We start from the raw sequence: 20617 nt of genomic DNA on the forward strand, positions 1-20617 counted from the left end.
AGTTCTTCTGTGGTCACCAATATGGGCTGATTCTGTTTCGATTTCTCTCTCTCCCTCTCTCTCTCTCTCTCTCTATATATATATATATATATATATATATATATATTCTCTATATATACACATATATATTCTCTATATATACATATATATATATATATATATATATATATATATATACATATCTCGGTTTTTAAACAGTCCTACCTTTCCTCCCTTTCTAGTTACCACTACACCTGCACACCTGCTTCACCGCCTGTAAAGTGACTCCCCTGCAGGTGGGGAGCCGAAGCCTCGAACCAAGATCCTTATGCCGGTCCTTGTGCTTTGTGCCACCTGCGCTTAACCCGCTGCGCCACTGCCGCGCTCTCAAGTCTGACTTCTTTTTATCTTTATTTTTCACTCACAGTGTTTCCAGTCTTTTCATGCCACATCCACTCTGCTACGATTTTATCTTTTTTTTTAACATTAATTTATTACTGGATAGAGACAGAAAAACTGAGGGCAGAAGAGTTAGAAAAGGAGAGAGAGAGAGAGAGAGACCCCTGCAGCCCTGCTTCCACTACTCATGAAGCTTCCCCCCTGCAGGTGGGGACCAGGGGCTTGAACCTGGGTCCTCATGCACTGGAATGTATGCATTTAACCAGGTGTGCCACCGCCCAGCCCCCACTCTGCTTTGATATCTAACTCTTCTTTCTTGCGTTTCCTGGATCCCTAGCAAAGACTGTAACCAACTCAAAGGAGTTTGCCAAAGGCTTGTTCAACATGCATGATGCTGTTTGACACTCTCTTCACTGCTCCCTGCTCTGTTCTTCTTCTTCTAGCGTTTGCCCTTCTTCCGTAGCCACTCAACAGCGTCAGGTTGAACCTGATGTAAAGTTTCGAGACCTCCTTTGAATCTGGAGAGGTGGCAGTCGTTGACTATGTGGGTCATAGTCTGTCTGTAGCCACAGGGGCAGTTCGGGTCGTCTCTGGCTCCCCTGCTCTGTGTTACATTTGATCTCTGCATACCATTTTCTTAACTCGTTCTGTCTCTCCCTCTCTTTCTCAAATCTCCTGGTAATAATAATAATAATAATAATAATAATAATAATAATAATAATAATAAATCAATTCTCATTTTATCCCATAGCACAGATTGACTTCCCTGTTGGAACGATTCCTTTTTGCTGAGGTTTATTATGAATGAGAGGCTTGTTTCACCATATTGGATTCGAGTCAGTGACATGGTGTAGGATCTGACAGTCTTGTTGAATTCTTACAGATGTTCCCCCAACAAGTCAGGGGGTGGATCACAAGCAGGTCCAGCGAGAACTGGGGAATGTCGTCTTGCACCTCCACAATCCAACCATCCTCTCTTCCTCTTCAATCGAAGTACACTGGACAGTAAGATTTTCTTATTACAGTGTTTGAATTCATTTTTAACCAATTTGGGGCACCATTATGTGTGTGTATTTGTTTATATTAATATATAATTTATTTATTGCCAGCGTCTCCAGCAGTGATAACTTTACATGTTCATTGTTCAGTCTGGAGGCTGTCTATAGATTGGCTTCAAGTAGAGAAAAGTTTCATTTTGTGCATGTGCATGCTTTTTATTCTATTGTAGTAATAGGTTGCCAGTCACAGAGGAAAGAAATATAGAATATTAGTGATAAGCCTGTAATGTGATCATGGGAACTTTAAAAATAGACATATTATTATCGAGTAGAAATTTAAAATTGGAACATACATTTTATTTTTTCACCCTCTTGTCCATAACAATCTACGTGTCTTTTACAAAACTTCCATTACTCTTTGTATTCCTACAAGAAATTATTATTATCTATTATTGTGAAAAGTTACTATCTTACCCAAAATAATGATTTGATTTTTGATAAACTACTTTACATGAATAGAAAATCAGTTAGGCTGAAGCCAAAGAGAATCTTTTTTTTTTTTTTTTGCCTTGTTTGTATTTAATCTTCAAAGTTTTCCCAAGAAAAAAAATCAGTAATATAATATGAGTGAATATACTTTATTTGTCATTTATTTTAACAGGTGGACCAACAATCTCAGTATATTCAAGGTTATAAAATTCTTTATCGGCCATCTGGAGCCAACCATGGTGAATTGGACTGGTTAGTTTTTGAAGTGAGGACCCCAACCAAAAATAGTGCGGTCATCCCTGACCTCAAAAAGGGAGTCAACTATGAAATTAAGGCTCGACCTTTTTTCAATGAATTTCAAGGAGCAGATAGTGAAATCAAATTTGCCAAAACTCTGGAAGAAGGCAAGTATATCATAGTTTGGTTTCTCTGTCCATTATTAGACTCTTTTCAGGCTTATGTCAACACCACTGCAAAATTTTAACTGTTAGTAGCAACACTAATTTTTAATGCCTTCACATAAAGCATACATGGGATGGAATCCACATACGAAAAGGAATACCATAATATTTAAAGATGGAGTGACTCAATTTAATTGCCTTCCCATTAATTGTTTTCCATTAGTTTACTATTATTTTGAGTAGTGTTTTTTTTTAATATGGTAAATAATATACTGACTTGTCCCAGACTTTCTGGGTGTTTTATACTTCTGCTTTAATGTCTCTGGAAACTCTGTAGCTCTAGACAAATCACTAAGATTGATTAACTTATAATTGAAATTTAAAATTTATTTTTATATTATTATTATTTGCTTGAATGGAGACAGAGAGGTAAGGAGGCAGAGAGAGAAGGTGGGGGGCGGGGGAGACCACAGCACTGAAGGAATCTTGCTTCCATGCAGGTACACGCAGCAAAGCAACTCACTAGCTAAGTGAGCTGTTCTGCTGCCCCAAATGTAACAGTTATATAAAGACGAGTTGTTACATGCCACCAGTGTACTCCTCCAGAATTCTCAGACTCTTTAAAAAATGCCTTTTCTCCTTTGATTATATAAACGAAGGGTAAAGTATAGTTAATACAAGTGACAACATTCATCTCCAAGCTCTTGAGCATACTTTATTTAGGGAGAATATGGGATTATGTCCGTAGGGTAGGATACAAGCAGTGGGCATTTTTCTGAGATGCAGATATTCTTTCTGATATTTGTTATGTAAAATTCACAATAAATTAGCCATATTGAGGGGAAAAAAAGATAGTATTGGAGTATTCCATTTGGAAGAGGCACTTAAAGCAGATGCGAAGCTTCACAGAAGCTTTTTAATACAATTCATTTTAAATACAATTCCAGTGACTGGATCTTTGACATTAAATGCTGTGTATTTCTTTCGGTGTTCCTTGATGCATTCATAATTATCTGTCTCATGAACCAAATTGAACAGCACCCAGCGCCCCACCCCAGAGTGTCACTGTATCAAAAAATGATAGGAATGGAACTGCGATTCTTGTTAGTTGGCGACCACCTCCAGAAGACACTCAGAATGGAATGGTGCAAGAATATAAGGTAAAAGCATAATACTACTGTACTGGTGGATTTGTCTTGTCCCTAACAAAACACACACCACGCACACGCACACGCACAAAAATCTCTGGTTAAATTATTTGTGGATGTTTGGCGCCACCTTCTGGTTGTAGTTTCAGCTTGTAAAATCAGCTCTGAAAACCAGCATGATGACACAGAGTTTTGCAGGTGGGTGCAGTGCAGCGAGTTTTAAAGAACTATGAGTCATATTTTTTTCCAAATATGGGTTGCCTTTTATTCAGTGCTTGAAATTTTAGAATTTTTGACTTGGCTTGATAAATTATTTAGTGTGCATAAAAATCGAGCATCCCCTCCCCCCCTTGTAAACTTCCTCTGAGACATGACATTTCATCCATGTATCAGGAAAGTCAGTCAGGAATTTCTGTTCTTTAAGTGACGTCATAAAGTCCAGTGCATAGTGATGCGATTTACTCCAAATGATGCTGACTAGTAATTTGTGCCGGAGTCATCATCTCTAGTCAGTGAATGGGAAGCATAAACTAATTCTGAACAAGTATTTGCAAGCTTGCTAAGTAAGGTGCAATGGAATCTCAGGAACGTTATGTTTATGTCATCAATTTGCCCACGTTGAGCTTCCACAAACGAATGATTTTAGATGGAATCGGGAAACTCTCGTGCAGAATTTTAACTGCAACACATGTTTCTATGGACACTGCTCTCTATTTCTGAAATACCATGAGTTCTGGGGCCAGGTAGTGGCGCACCTGGTTAAGCTCACATGTTAAAGTCCGCAAGGACCCAGGTTCAACCCCCCCGGTCCCCACCTGCAGTGGGAAAGCTTTGCCAGTGGTGAAGCAGGGCTGCAGGTGTCTCTCTGTCTCGTTCCCTTTCTATCACCCCCTTCCCTCTCGATTTTTGACGGTCTCTATCCAATAAATAAAGATAATAATATATATACACCTTGAATTTATTTTTCTTTATTTTAAAACTTTTAAAAAATAGTTATTTATTCCCTTTTGTTGCCCTTGTTGTTTTATTGTTGTAGTTATTATCGTTAGTTATTGATGTTCTTGTTGTTGGATAGGACAGAGAGAAGTGGAGAGAGGAGGGGAAGACAGAGAGGGGGAGAGAAAGACAGACACCTGCAGACCTGCTTCACCACCTGTGAAGCGACTCCCCTGCAGGTGGGGAGCTGGGTTCTGGAACCTGCTTTCTGAAGTCGGTCCTTGCGCTTTGCACGTGCACTTAGCCCGCTGAGCTACCGCCCACCTCTTTCCTTTCCTTTCCTTTCCTTTCCTTTCCTTTCCTTTCCTTTCCTTTCCTTTCCTTTCCTTTCCTTTCTTCCTTTCTTCCTTTCTTCCTTTCTTCCTTTCTTCCTTTCTTCCTTTCTTCCTTTCTTCCTTTCTTCCTTTCTTCCTTTCTGATTACTCTCCATTATGGTGCTTTTGTGGATTATTCTCTCTATGTGTTTTAGACTGGGCCTGATGTGGGTGCGAGCCACACCTTTGTAAGTAAATCTACCCTCTACAGTGTAGGTTAGTTAATTTTCTTCTTTTTGTGGGGCCAGGGCCTTTTGTATTTCCAGGCCTTCTTTTTCCATCCTGTCAGACAGAGAGACTGAGCTGAGGGATAGGACAGCACAGCACCGAAGCTTTCTCCATTTCTCCATTGCTGTAGCAATGACTCCATAGACCCTGGCTGAGTGCGGCTGAGTGCGTGGCAGGGCAGTGAGCGCCCTCTCCAGCCACTATTTAGGGATTTGTAACTATATGCTGCTGTCAGCACCATTTGTGGAATCGTTCTCCCAGCTTAGGGGCCTGGCTACCCTCTGGGATTCTGATTCAGTAGGTTTGGCAGGGAGGGAGGGGCATGCACAGAGGGTTTGGGCATTTCTCTCCGGTGCCTGTTGTTTTTGACTAAGGCCCAGGGAAGGCCTTGAGATTCCTTCAAGTAACAAGTCAGTGTATAGGATACCGAGTTTAATTTATGGCATAGAATTTTAGTAATTATCTTTTTATGGAAACCTCTTTTGTGTGTACTTTAGAAGGGCTCCATTTTTTTTTTTTGTGAATATTTAAAATACTGTTGGGAGTCGGGCCATAGCGCAGTGGGTTAAGCGCACGCACGTGGCGCAAAGCACAAGGACCGGAGGAAGGATCCCGGATCGAACCCCGGCTCCCCACCTACAGGGGAATCGCTTCACAGGCGGTGAAGCAGGTCTGCAGGTGTCTGTCTTTCTCTCCCCCTCTCTGTATTCCCCTCCTCTCTCCATTTCTCTCTGTCCTATCCAAAAATGATGACGTCAATAACAACAACGATAATAGCTACAACAATAAAACAAGGGCAACAAAAAGGGAATAAACAAATAACTATTGAAAAACTTAAAAAAAAAAAAGGGAATAAATAAATATTTAAAAAGGTGAAATCACCATTTAAAAAAATAAATAAATAAAAATAATAAAATACTGTCAAATAAAACAATGATAAGACTTTATTTAAATTAAAATTGAATTTAAACTAGAGCTTGTAGCATAGCTGACTCACGAAACATTAAGAGTCTCCACAGTTTTAAGTGCTTTCTCGTGAGTTCCAAGTTTATTTCAGTACTGGAGAGTGACAGGATGCTATGGTTCAGCCCGGAAAAATAAACTGTTGGAGAGGGTTTGAAAGGATTTTAAAGGAAGTGAAGCCTCAGCTCTCTAGGAAAATTGTATAAGGTAGACATTTTCCCTTAAGAGTCAAAACTCATTTCTCTCTTGAAGAAATCTGAAAGGGTGGATTTCACTTAACTTCATGGTCAATTTAAAATAATAAAATGCCTTTCAGAACCTGATTGACTGGCACAAAATCAGTTTGTGGCTTTGGTTCAGCTGCGTAATGTAATTGGGGGAAAAAGATCACAAAGAACTCTTTATTTTCAAATGGTCAGATATTGGTTTGCAGTCTGACCATTTGCCGATGTTAGGAGTTGAAACTGTATTGAAATAATATTAACTTCCAGAAGGATAAAATAAAGGTTATTGTCTATGTGATTGAGGACATTGACACTCTTGGATTTATTTTAAATTCCATTTTCTATTAGAGTTTAAACAATAGTCTACTTGAGACCAGTCCCACATCTTGCTTGAGGACATCATAAAGCATATAGAGCCTAGTTTATTACTCCACGGATCATTTTCATATGGAAATTGAGTCCAAATACTGTCATGCACTGCATCTGAGTTCTGTTATAAATTATCCTTCTGTGTTTGAATAATCCTCTAGTGGAGTTTTAATAAGGATCACAGTGTAGTCCAAAAATCTTAATTTCCTATCATAAATACCATTATCAAGGTTAATAAGCTTAGAATTAGAAGACCATTCTCCTAAAAGTCAAACATATTTTAATTCTGTATTATCTCAGGTGTTACTAAGGACCAACTCCTATTGCTATTTAAGTAGGAGATTAGAGTGCCAGCTTCCAGATTTGTTACTGGTTGTTATTGGATGCTTACATGATGAATCCACAGCTCCCAGTGGCCATATATATATTTCCCCCCTTTATTTCTGATAGAGACAGAGAAAAATAGAGAAGGAAGGGAAAGAAAGGAAGAGAGAAGAGAGAGAGATCTGTGGCTCTGCTCCACCACTTGTGAGGCTTTCTTCCTCTCCTGCACACCTCCCTCCACCTGTACACTCAGTGGACATGGGGGACTTGAACCTGGATCCTTGCCAATGGTAACATGTACACTGGACCAGGTGGACCTCTGCCTCCGCCGCCTTCGATTCTCTCTTATTGATGATAGTTCCACATGATATAGTCTGGATGAAGTCCTGCATGGTCATTATTCCTTGCGTTCAGACTTATTTTTAACAGCCATGTTTTTGCAAAGGCACTTCAGATCATGATTATTTTAATTCCCAATTTATACATCAACGGCTCACTGGTTTTGATGTGAAAGGTGATGTGTGATAGCCTGGGAGCTGGTATAGTGGGAAAAAAAGTTTTAAAAAGGGGAGTTGGGCAGTAGCACAGCCAGTTAAGCACACGTGGCACAAAGCACAAGGACCGGTGTAAGGATCCCGGTTCAAGCCCCGTCTCCCCACCTGCAAGGGAGTCGCTTCACAGGTGGTGAAGCAGGTCTGCAGGTGTCTGTCTTTCTCTCCCCCTCTCTGTCTTCCCCTCCTCTCTCCATTTCTCTCTGTCCTATCCAACAACGATGACATCAATAACAATAATAATAACTACAACAACAATAAAAAATATCAAGGGCAACATAAGGGAAAATAAATAAATAATTAAAAAATTAAAGAAAAAATAAACTAAAACGATATGTGACTATGACAGTGCTATGTCATTTTATCCCAGAGAACTACTGGCATACAACAGATGTAGACATAGAATTCCCTACTCTGCTCTCTTTTATGCCATTTCATGCCACAGTTCCGTACCCATCCAATAGCAGGGACAGAAGTCCTAAATACTCCTACGTTAATCATCTTTCCTTGATATACACAGCTGTTTGCAAGTCCCCTAGAAGTATTTCTCTGTGTTTTTTTTTATGTCTTTAGTAAACCCCCAAACCAGTCTCCTCAAGCAAAAAAATATACATATAGTGATACACTTGTTACAATACTCTGTATATATGAGAAAACTTAGCAAAGTCTTGTAGATAATACTAACAATTCTAAATAGGAGACTCTTCCCAAGGGAGGAGGTTTGGAATGGGTGAGGGTAGATAGCATAGTGGTTATGCAAAGAGATTCTCATGCCTGAGGCTCTGTAAGTTAAGTCCCAGGTTCAGTCTGCCTACCCCCCCCCCCAACCAGAGAGTTGAGCAGTGCTCTGGGAGAGAGAGAGAGAGAGAGAGGAAGAAAGAGAGAGAGAGAGAGAGAGACTTCCCAGAGCTGAACCCTTCAGGAAAATATTTGCTAGATTGAATAGGAGAAACAGCCTTGAATACCCAGCGTTCCCAAGTTGATCCTGAGTACTGTATATTCTGAGCAAAGCTCTCACACACTAATAAATCATGAAATCTGTAAGAACCTTGGTTTATTTAGTTCATGATGGGTCTGAACATTGTTTAGGTCTAAAACTCTAATTCTCGTCTGAGTCTTACATGAAGTAATTTACCAGATTGTGTTGTTTTTACAGGTTTGGTGTCTGGGCAATGAAACTCGCTACCATATAAACAAGACGGTGGATGGTTCTACGTTGTCTGTGGTCATTCCTTCTCTGGTTCCTGGCATCAGATACAGCGTGGAGGTGGCAGCCAGCACTGGGGCTGGTCCCGGGGTCAAGAGTGAGCCACAGTTCATCCAGTTGGGTGAGTCCCAATATAGACCTAAGTTCAGAGTCTATCACCAAATACTGGTTTCTCCCTCCCCTCCCCCTTCCTTCCTTCCTTCCTTCCTTCCTTCCTTCCTTCCTTCCTTCCTTCCTTCCTTCCTTCCTTCCTTCTTCCTCAGTCGTTTCTTTGATGGAGCCCGTGTGTTACAAGGGACTAGAAAATGAAGTGTTAGGATGGCAAAAAATAGCACATCTGGATAGTACACTTCAACTTCGGCTCTGTGGTGCCCCCTCTGCCCCCAGCCCCATCTTTCTGTCTCTGAGAAAATTAACCCAGAGTGGAAAGAAAAAAAAAAAAGAAAAAAGAAAATGGGTTATTGTAATAAAGCTGCAAAAACTGTAATAGATATGGACACACACAAATATATACATCTATCAGAATTTGGATATTCACATCAATTGTATGTACTATGAAATATATGACATGGCATAGTAGGATATCCACATATTGACATGCACATAGGCCTTATAAAATGACTTGAATGTAGGAAGCACGCACTGTAAATTATATTTCAGATAAAAAATCGTTAGGCTGTAGTGTCATCCGAACCCCGCTGATTTGTTCTTTCCCTTTTCTCCAACACATACTGTTGCTGGAACATCAGAGATTACGCAATGAACAAGAAAGCCAGCGATCACCTTTATGATTGAATAGGTGTTTGGAGTTAAAAGAATATCCAAAAGTTAGATGTTGGAACTTTTTATTATATAGCTTATATAGTTTTGTGTAATAAAAGATACCATTTGTGTCTATTTAAAATCATAACTATTTTTTTTTAGTCACAAGGTATATCACAGAGCACTGAAATATGTTTTCAGGCTCACTCCGTAAGTACGACGGTGTGCTTTAAAAGTGGTTGGATGAATTTTTAAAAAGCTGATTGAAAATTCTGTATTACCACAGTTCACTAAAAGTCAGTTGGTATGGACATAAAATAGAAATTGATAAGTGATTACCATTAAAATCTGATTGAAAAAACAAACACAGTAGTAAAGTAGAGTTGTAAAAGAGAAGGGGGGAGGAAGAGGTCAGATATTAAGGGGTGACATTTAAATTACAAAAGGTGCTGAGAAGTCTAGAGACAACTCGGGTTCTGCTTGCTTTAAATCAAAAGCTAAACACTCCTAATATTTTGAGTCCCCTGTTAAATTCTGAAACAAAAAGAGTCCTGTGTATGAATATGCTGCATAAGTAAGAGCATGTCATTCTGTGTGTGGATGGTGACTTAGATGTGATTTCAAAACGAGACTGATGAAATAAACGTCATTGCTCTACATACAGTCTTCACATGCGCTTTGGAAGCTGGCTGATGCCCCATGATTTAGACAGGGCTAGCTCTTGTGCCAGGCACCACTGCAGAATTCTGCTGGGGAAGAAAACAAAACAAAGAGTTGAATTCACTGGAAGCCCAGTGCTTCTGGGGCAAAAGAAATGCAGAGGTTCCCAAATTTATGAAAGTCTACCTCTTTAACATGAGACTCCAAAGTTAACCCTAGACCTACAGAAAGGAAGAAAAATGAAATTCAAAATGGGGTTGGGGGGAGGAGATGTTTGATCAGACCTAGAAGGTAGAGTATTTCCTTCTACCCAGAACTCAGCTGTGTGACTCCAAATAGATAAATAGGAATAACACCAAATGAAGTCACTGGCTTGGAAGTGACCTCCCAGCCATTCCAGGAGAAGACGAGCCCTACTCAGATCTTTAGCATAAAACTTGTTGTCTCTGTCAAAATTAGATTTTTAAAACAGTGGTCATTCACACGATTTTTGAGGAAGAAATGTAGCCTCAATGTTCATTTTTGGTTATTTATTACAAAATTCCAACCAATACAGAGAACCACGTAAAAATTGCTTGCTATATTTGTTATAATGTCATGTAAGACTTTGGAGAAAACCATCTAAATATGGACTCTTTTTGACTCAAGTAGTTCAATCAGTTTTGTGAAATATCAAAATTACTTTATCAAAATTAAGTTGCTAAGTGTTATCACACTGACCCTGAGTATTGTTGGTGTCACTGAGCTGTTTTTATTAACATATGACTTCTAGTTGTGCTTTTTAAGAAAAAGAATTGGAAAGGACCTTGTGTAATTTCATTTAAGAATTCAATCATAGACTATCTAAGGGTCAAATTGGTATTCTTGAAATTATGTGTTCCAGTTTTCCATATCTTAACATAGCCTCAGCTGCAACAAAGACTGAGGGACAGAGTGTCTGTTTTAATTCATTAGTCACACCACACTTTTCTATGCTTATGCCCATCTGGTCACTTGCATGGATCATCTCTTGGCTGTCTCCATAAAATCTGAAGCTGACCTTGCACAAATATCCATGAAACCTATAAACCTACAGATACAGAGATCAGAGTAGTCATAAAAAAAAAAGGGTTTTCTTGGTAAGTTTTTATTATTACTATTTTTATTTATAAAAAAGGAAACACTGACAAAAACCATAGGATAAGAGGGGTACAAATCCACTCCACATAATTCCCACCACCAGAACTCTATATCCCATCCCCTCCCCTGATAGATTACCTATTCTTTATCCCTCTGGGAATATGGACCCAGGGTCATTATGGGGAGCAAGAAGGTGGAAGGTCTGGCTTCTGTAATTGCTTCTCTGCTGAACATGGTCGTTGGCAGGTCGATCCATACTCCCAGACTGCCTCTCTCTTTCCCTAGTGGGGCAGGACTCTTGCTTGTAAGTTTTTATAGGATGAAGTGTTCTTAGGATAAATAAAAGGGTCAGGGACATGAAATGAATTTTCAGTCAACAACTGTTGAAGGCAGGTGATAGCTTGTGAATACAGTGGTACTTTTTGTTTGTTTATTTAGTCTTGACCTTCCCTAGAATGAAATCAGGAATTCTGTTCAAGGAAAAAATAAAATAAAATAAAATAAAATAAAAGCCCCCCCCCCACACGTGTATACACACACACACATGCACACACACACAAGTGTACACACACACACACACTTAGTACTGTGGTCACTTTTCACAGTTCTGTCGTCCTAAGGCTGTTCCCTTAATTGCTGAAAGTAGCTTGTTTCTTCTGCCAGCATTTTATTTGGCTAGATTATTGAATAAGAAAAAATAGAGAGAGAACCTTTTTTTCTGTTTAGGAAAAGTTATTCATATATGATAAGTTCTGCTAATTATTTCTCTGGAAAAGGGAGATTTGGACTGGAACAAAATCTTTCTATTTCAAAGCAGGTTATAGTCACAGAATATTTTCAGAGTTGAATGATTTAATAGTTGTAAGAAAGCAGCAACCTTAATGACATAGACTAGTGCCTTCTAACTTGACCTGATGTTGTAAAGGGGTTTGCACTGAAAATGCAAAACACTAAGGAGGATACTGTCCACTAGTTACCGACAGGGCTACTGTCACTTGGTGCCAACAAAGTATCTTCAGATTTCCTATAGACTCTGGAGACTGTTGTTCTGTGTGACTTGATGAAGTACCGACATTGAAGAGTGAATATCTTAGTAGTATTAAACAGATGTAAAAGCAGTACGTTTTAACAAGCATATCATAGTCCATGAATTTTTATTCTTAAATCAGAAAGGCTAACAGGAAATATAAGCCTTCTGACTACTCCTAGCACTTGATGATTCTTGTACATATTTATTGTTCCCCTAGCTTTTGCTGGCCATGGTTATTATTTTTAAAGGACGATAATCCATAGTTTTTCTCCTGGTAATATTTTCTCATTTTTTTCATTCAGTTTTAGTGGTCCTGAATTCATTTAAGCCCTTCTGAATACAGGTTCAGATAGTGTGCCTTTAAGGCAGGTTTAAAGCCTTGGATTATAGTCCACGAGAATAGTGGCATGAAACAAACATATGCTTCTTCTTAATTTCCACCTTATAGAGGAAACAAAAAATATTTTTAGCCTTTTTAGACCTAACTAAAAGCTCTCACAGAAATCTGAGAAAATTGTTATCTTTTCTATCCCTGCTGATTTGGTGCCCTGCACTTATTTGTATACTTGTATTAAAATGTTTTATTTCATTTATTAGGATTACATCTTTAGGGTGGGTAGGGGGATAACTCAGTCTGTTAGAACACAGTACCAGCTTGCATGTCAGAGGCCCCAGAGTCCACAGGTTCGATCGCTGGTACCATCTAACGTCAAAGCAGTATTGTAGTTCCCTCTCCCTCTTACCTCTTGCTCTCTTTTTTCATAAACAAACAAATATTTTTAACTTTCTTAAAAAAATTTTTTTTTATTATCATTAGTTTCATTTATTGAGTAGAGACAGCCAGAAACTGAGAGGAAGAGGGAGACAGAGAGGGAGAGAGACAGAGAATCACCTGCAGCCCTGCTTCACCACTCGCAAAGCTTTCCTCCGACAGGTGGGGTTTGGAGGCTTGAACCTGGGTCCTTACGCACTGTAGCATGTGTGCTCAACTTGGTGCACCACCACCGGCCCCCAAACAAGTCTTTCAGAATTACATTACTGTATTTATCTTAGTACTGTCCTTTGAAATGTCATGTGAACAGTGAGTACAGAATTTTATGGAATAAAAACAGAAATTGTGTGCTATTGTCTTTGTTTTTAAATATGCATCCATATCATTATGTCATATTTGGTTCTAATTGAAATAAATAAAATACATAGAGTTTTGCTGAAAAGCTCATCTGTACTGTTTTAATTTTAAAATAGAGTTAGGTGTAGGCTATAGGGAGGTAGCTAACCTAAGAACCCAGAGCTTACATTCCTGAGTTCCCATAGGTCCTGAGTTCAAGTCCATAACTGAGCAGTACTAGCACTGTTCCCTCTCATTCTCCCCCACCCCATAAAAATAAATACATTAATAAATAATAAGCACACTATTAAAACCACAGTCGTGGGTGTTACAAAGTGAAAAACGAAATGATAGTCTGAAACAGTAATGAAATAATAACCCAATTTAATTTATTTATTTTATAAGTGATTTAATTTTATAAGTGATTTAATACTGACCTAACAAAATTGCAAGATAACAGGGGTCCCACTCCATTACCGTTCCCACCACCAGAGTTCTGGATCCCCAATCCCTCTATTGCTATAGCAGTTCTCCTAGGGTTACAGATATGGGCTAACTATTATTTCTACAACGGTTTATCTATATTTGTATAGACGTGTCCATTCCCCCCCCCCCCCCATGGTCCCATCCTCTCTTCCTTTCCAAGACTCTCTCACACACACACACCCATCACTACATCTAAACGCCCCTCCCTTTTTCCTCTCCTCTTTCCAATAGCCCGATTTTATATTACGTCTGTAGGCATGGGTTATCTCCCTGACTTTGAAACCTAAACTCATCTTCATATGGCTTTTTAGATTCGCGTGGCAACCCCGTGTCGAATGAGGACCAGGTCAGCCTTGCCCAGCAGATCTCTGATGTGGTGAAGCAGCCTGCTTTCATTGCTGGAATTGGAGCAGCCTGCTGGATCATTCTCATGGTCTTCAGCATCTGGCTTTATCGACACCGGAAGAAGAGAAATGGGCTGACTAGTACTTATGCGGGTATCAGGAAAGGTATCTACTTTCCTAAGCATTTCTTAACTTAATGTATGTGAATAACTCTTCATGTATTCTGTGAGTCCAGGTTACACATGGTTCTTCTGATAGAGATTTTCAAAATTGCTTTTAGTTTCCTGGGATAGCCATGTATAGGAGGACCTCAGTGAGGCAGCAAACCTATACTACAAACAAAGTTCATCAGTTACTGGTTCAGTTTCTTTCAAATATATTTCACCAAGATAGGTCTAAGTTGGGTATCATACTAGCCCCCTTTTCTCTTAGAGGGTCACTTTATTGCTTTATATCCTCTGGGAATTTTTTTTTTTCTTTAATCTCTTGTCACATAGACATGTACTTTGAGCTGTTTTAGACGGCTGTGGTTTGAAGGGGGGGGGGGAGAGAGGGTGTTGTCCTTTGCGTAGTGAAGGTCTTAGGGAACACAGAATTTCTAGCTGAGTGGTGTGCTTCAGTCTGGAGAGAATGATGGTTAATCCTTTCTATTTGTATTTTTTAAGCTGCAGAGTCAGTATACATATGCCGCTCATGTGGGGTAGTGATCTCATCACAAGTGTGTCATCATTTTAGACAAGATCCTTTTAATAGTGATTACAGTTTTCTGAATGAACGGAATATGCCAAGATATTTCACCGACACCTTTGTTATGTCTCCTCTAAGTCTGTAGATGAGTGATTTGTAATTTTCACTCTCTGGGGAACCTGAGACACACTGTTACTTCTCTCTCAAACAAATACATTCAATTCTGGACCTCAGTAAGTAAGCAGGAGGATTCTAAGACTCTGCTTCCTAATTTATGTCTTTGTTCCAGCTACATCATTCTCAGTCATTTCCTTTACTCTCACAATTATCTTCATTTGGGTGGCAAATTTTTAGCCTCTGCCCTAGCTAGACAGCCAATACTTCCTTGCCAGAAACAGTTTTGCTTTGCTGCAAAGCAAATTAAAAGACAGTTTTATCAATGAGCATATACCCCCCTCCCATCATAACCCTGAAAAAAATAATGTGGGGCATATTTCCCAAGTAAACATTTTCTACTTGTCTTGCCCAGGTCATTATCAGTTTTATCTATATGGCAAAGTCAAAATCAGTAGTGCTAGCTGCAAGTTTTCTCAGAGGGATGTTGTTTTGAATGTCCCTATAGACTCAGAAAGCAGTCTGGGACAAGTAGTCCACATATCTGTGTATTTTGTCACAAGGGGTCTTGACAGAAAACACTCAATACAAATTCATCGCCAGCATATGAAAATCTATCAGTGTGCCTCCTGCCTTTGACTGCACACAGAAGTCTTTCATGTACATACCTTTAACTTAGGAGTATCATCCTTAATTTTTTAAAAAAAAATATGTGTGCTATCTAGAAATGCGGCAGACTGTCAGTATCTCTGACTGTCAAGTGGAAAGGAGGGATTGGAGGTTACTACATAGACAGCTACTGTTCATTATGTATACAAAGTAGAACAAAGTCAGGCCCGTGTGTTTCCCTATAAAATCTTTGCGGAGAAAGGGTGCGAGGATGCCTGTGTGTTGTGGAGAAGGGAAAGGCCAGGGTGTTGGGGGTTGTGTTCTGAAATGTGATCTGAGTGAGAAAAATGTGATGGATTAACATATCGATGTAGACTATCTTGAATTCTTCAGGAATTCCGCATTTCTTGCTGTGAAGAAGCACTATAGCTGTGGAGTTGTAGCAGTGAAATGCTTTCTGTTGTCTTAGAATCTAAATAGCTAGTGTGAAACTCTCTCCTTTCCCAACATGTTTCTTTTCTTTTTACTAATATCCTTCTAGCATGCTGGTGGATGCCTCTGTGCCCATTCTGTGCAGCCTGTTGAACTAATACCATCGTCCTTGTAACCAGCAGAACTCATAGAACATAATTACAAATGTAATTGGTGAACATTTGATTCTGCTTTCTTCACTTTGCCTCATCAGCACTTTTTCACGATCCTTTTTCTATGCAATTGAAAAAAAAAAAAAAGAGTGCATCCTGAAATCTCAAAGTGCCTTGTGCCCAAAACACTGCTAATAATGATAAAGGGGGAAAAAAAAAACAATGCAGAATTTTAAGATGAAGCATCTAGAGATCCTAATGACCTTGATCCATCAGCCCAGATTATAACGTCAAGCAATGACATTTTCGGCACAGCGCTGTGACGTACCCTCTGCTAGAACACTCAGGACACCCTTTGCAGTACCCCGCATTCCACATTTTCAAGTGCACCAGTACTGCTGGTTAACTAGGGTTAACTTTATTATTGGGAGCTTTGAGAATTAAGCTGTTTTCTGTTCCGTGAGCTATAAACATTTCATTTAGACCAACCTCTTTTTTTTCATCTCTTCTTTGATTCCTCTCACTGGGGTGAGCAGTTAGCTAGGAGAAGCAATGACAAGGACCTTTATCATATGTTGCCCATGTCATTGTGATTGCAAATTAATGTTCAGGCACTCCATTCTTGCTTGAATAGCTTTACTTTCAAATGTACTTTTTTTACGAAGACTTGTTACTGTAACTCTGAAGTCTGTTTTGTAGCTAAATTACATTGACTGCCTGAAAAGACCGGAGCACATGAAAACACAATAGAATTCTTAAGACAGGGATCTTTGTGCTGCAAATGAAGGCCAGTGTATAAACTGGGCATGCATGGCTGAGGTGTTTGTGGTTTTTTTTGTTTTTTTTTCTAGTCTGCTCAGAGAGAAAATGCTATGGTGAGGAGTGACAGTTGTTCCCAGCTTGCAAATCCAAAAGCTCTAATCCTAAAGCGAATTTCTTAGAGATGATCAAATGTGAAGTAGAAAATACATTGTAGGTAGAAGCTCTTCGATCCACAATAAGTAGTCAATATTCTAGTTTGTATATATTAAGGATTTCTTAAAAGCAAACTTTCATTTTCAAGGGAGCCATATAGATTCCCTTGCTTTCTTTACCGGGGCAGTGTTTACTTTAAATTAACTTGAAGAGCCTGGGAAATAAGTCAGGCCTCTTCTGTATGAGATGACAGGGACAGGAATGGGAAAAGATAAGACAAAGTGAGGGAGGAGGCAAGACTGCCACTTTTGAGGTCTGCAGTTCAATTTCAAGCATTATCGATTAGATGAAGATTTATAACTGCAGAGAGTGTGAGGGTTTTCAGAGGGGCATTATTGTTGTAGTGTTTAGTTTCTGGTATGGCCTAAAACAAACAAAAAATTTGCTCAGCCTATTCCTAGAAAGTGTCAGAATGTAAAGAACAACAGAGAAACTAAAGTTCACACCTCCAGTTTGTGTGTGTGTGTGTGTCCATTGACAAAATGCTGTTATTGAAATGCAGCATTCCATTTCTATGAAAAGGTAGCACACAGTTCTTGTCAGTAAAACAATTCACTTTTTAATTCTCTTTGTTTCAGTCAATCTTCTTTCTCTCTCTCTCTCTCTCTCTCCTTCTTTCTTTCTTTCTTTCTTTCTTCCTCTCCTTCCTCTCTTCTTCCTTCCTTCCCTCCCCCTCTCCCTCTCAGTTTACTTTTCTCTTAATGACATATATTTAAGTGCACCTATTAGTCCACTTTAATAAGCATTTACTTTCAGATTTCTAGATAAGGTTCAAGCAAGACCTTGATAATACTCCTTTAAGAATCGCCACCTAGTGTTTAGAAATGATTAATAGCAGAGGATTCCTGTTTGTACTAAAGCTGAGAGCTAAATCCATGTGACTGAATGCAGGGTCATTCACAGGCTAACCCAGCACAATCCTCTGCCAAACTAGAATGTCAGACACTTCAGAATGGTACCTGTAGAAACAAGCTTCTTCTTCTTCTTCTTCTTCTTTTTTTTTTTAACCTCAGATTTGGTTCTATTCATAAATCAGAGTGTCAGAACTACTGGCTTAGTTATTTACATTTGTTTTATGTTCAGCTGTCAGCTTGATTTATACTAATGTGATATGTTCCCTTTCTCTCTTCAGCTTAATAACTGGTTTATATTTTGTTTTGATTTTTCAGTCCCGTCTTTTACCTTCACACCAACAGGTATATATTTGCACTTACCCTCCCCCTCTTCTTTGTTCGTTTAGCATGGTTATACTGTTGTGTTTCTGGTTTTATTTTATTTTCTGTAGTAAGTGGCTGCGGGGGTGGGGGGGACTTAAAGTTGAATACAATACTTCATTGACTCATGTCAGGCATGTGTTTGAAATAGAAATAGTTGGTTTTGCTTTACTTGCATCTAATGCAGTTCTTTATCCGTATCTCAACACTGCATCTGCATCTTAGCCGTGTTTGCATGTGTTCCATTAGGTAGATACACTGTTTCTACCTTCAGCACGATTTAACATGCTAATGACCTCCCTGAGTATTTCATACCTGGCAGTGCATTTTCTCCTGTAACTTAAAACTTAAGCTTTAGGGTTAATAGCTAAAAAACAAAACAAAACAAACAAACAAAAAAAAAAACCAAAAAAAAAAAAACCCACCTACAGTCTCTCCCTTGCAATTCTTGGTCCATGAAATCATCATTTCTTAGATGTGACCAGAGTAAGATAAAAACTTTTCATTGCTCCTGAATCAGAATCCTGTTATTCTGTTCTATTCAGTGGCTTTCTAAGTGGGTCCTCTTCTTTCACATCACTTTTAGTAAAAGATGCACCTGTGGTCTTGCCTCCTCGGTTTTAATCCTGTTATTGTGACCAGTGGAAGTGGTTATCTCTTCTTAACAGACTTCCACTTTGGAGTTCTTCTGAGTAGCAGAATTTGGCAGCTTTTAGCAGCACATTTCTTCTTAGAAAAATGTGTATTTACAGAAAAGCTAATCTTCTTAACCCTTTGCCTAACTATGTGCAAATCCTTTTTTTTTTTATGTGTGTGCTATGGTAAAAAATACTACAAAGTAAATTTAAGAAGCTGAGAATGCTTTCAAGTGTATTGAAACACATACACACAAGTCACAAGTGTGTGTGTGTATATATATATGTATATATGTGTATATACATATATATATACACACACACACACACACACACATTTGTCTGATGAAAGTATAATGAAATACATTTTACAAGTCACAATTTAAATATAGGTCACATTAGCTAGTAGGCATACATTGTGGAGCTAAAAGGCTTATCTTAATATCTTCTGGTCTGGTAATCACACTTCTTAAAAAGATAGTGTAGTAAAATTTTTCCAAGTTTGTGATTCCACTTGTATAAAGTCATGAAACTGTAGAAATCAACAAATTCAACGTGGACTTTATAGGAATACTAATGTACAAATGTGTAATAGTTAATAAGTAATAGTGGACTGGAGTTTGCTTTTGTTTAGTTCTCAACCTGGTTGGCATATTAAGCTTATCAGAATGTATACTTAATTCTGTACCATCCTTAAAGAATACTAAACATTATGAGTTGGGGATCAGGGAGAAAGCGTAATGGTTATACAACAGACTTTGAGGTCCCAGGTTCAATTCCTAGGACCACCAACGCTATAGAGCTGAGCAGTGCTGTGGTTTAAAAACACTGACCAGTTGAATTGTGATAGAAATTTCTTATTTGCTATGATGACATTACAAAGATGCTTATATTTCGCAAGTAGATATGTCCATTAATTTTTTTCTTTCTTTCTTTTTTTTTTTTTCTTTTTATCATTTTAGTAACTTATCAGAGAGGAGGAGAAGCTGTTAGCAGTGGAGGAAGGTAATAATCTTGCTTGTTTTACATCCTGAAGGAAATTCCAAGTACTTCTTCTTGTCTTGCTTGATGACTTCACTTTCTTTCCTTCAAGGGCTTAACTCACTGGTAACATTTGTTCAGACCTTGTAGAAACACTCCACTCAGACTAGATGGTAGAGCCAAGCTATTCACACAAAACTGTACATTTTAGTCTGTGAACACCAGAGGGAGCACTTAAACCAGGAAACACAAACTTACTGATTTCGCAGATGATTTGAAAGGAGTTAAAGCAATTAAGTGATGGTATTTATGAAGACTAAGAAATCTAGCTAAGTAACAGATACTATCCAAAGAAAGTGTTCGTTTGAAATCCTGCTGAGTACCGCATTTGTGCATAAGCTCAAATATGGAGGGTATGTTTGTTTGTTATTCCTATGCATTCAGAATCATTTAGCTGTGCACTTCCAGGGACCTATGCTGAGGAAATAAAAGAGGACATTTAGGTACCTTGTTAACATAGAGTTCCCCTCCTAATTAAAATGAACCTCATTCCTATACTTTTGAACTTTGTAATTACTGCTCAATGAAATTTTAATACATCCACAGAGAAAACACAAATTGATCTGACAGGCAGCTTAAAGGGGCTGAAATAAGAAGTTACATGAACCAAGCTTCAGGGGTTTCCACAGTAAGATGAGTTTGCCCCAACAACAATGATA

At 38.7% G+C, this 20617-nt stretch overlaps 1 protein-coding gene across 8 annotated transcripts in view; it reads left to right on the plus strand.

Moving 5' to 3' along the window:
* The window catches only part of ROBO1 (roundabout guidance receptor 1), a 1122893-nt gene that overhangs the window by 1049333 nt on the left and 52943 nt on the right, over nt 1-20617 (plus strand). For 5 of the 8 annotated variants that reach the window (XM_060172122.1, XM_060172117.1, XM_007531527.3 and 2 more), the window contains 7 exons: nt 1262-1383; nt 2038-2269; nt 3305-3426; nt 8540-8711; nt 14067-14264; nt 18238-18264; nt 19880-19922. In XM_060172122.1, the coding sequence (XP_060028105.1) occupies nt 1262-1383; nt 2038-2269; nt 3305-3426; nt 8540-8711; nt 14067-14264; nt 18238-18264; nt 19880-19922 (916 nt within the window). The remainder of the gene's footprint in view (nt 1-1261; nt 1384-2037; nt 2270-3304; nt 3427-8539; nt 8712-14066; nt 14265-18237; nt 18265-19879; nt 19923-20617) is intronic. The other 3 variants (XM_060172118.1, XM_060172121.1, XM_060172123.1) reach the window with 1 other exon arrangement.

Source organism: Erinaceus europaeus, chromosome 14, assembly GCF_950295315.1.
Source record: "Erinaceus europaeus chromosome 14, mEriEur2.1, whole genome shotgun sequence".
NCBI lineage: Eukaryota > Metazoa > Chordata > Mammalia > Eulipotyphla > Erinaceidae > Erinaceus > Erinaceus europaeus.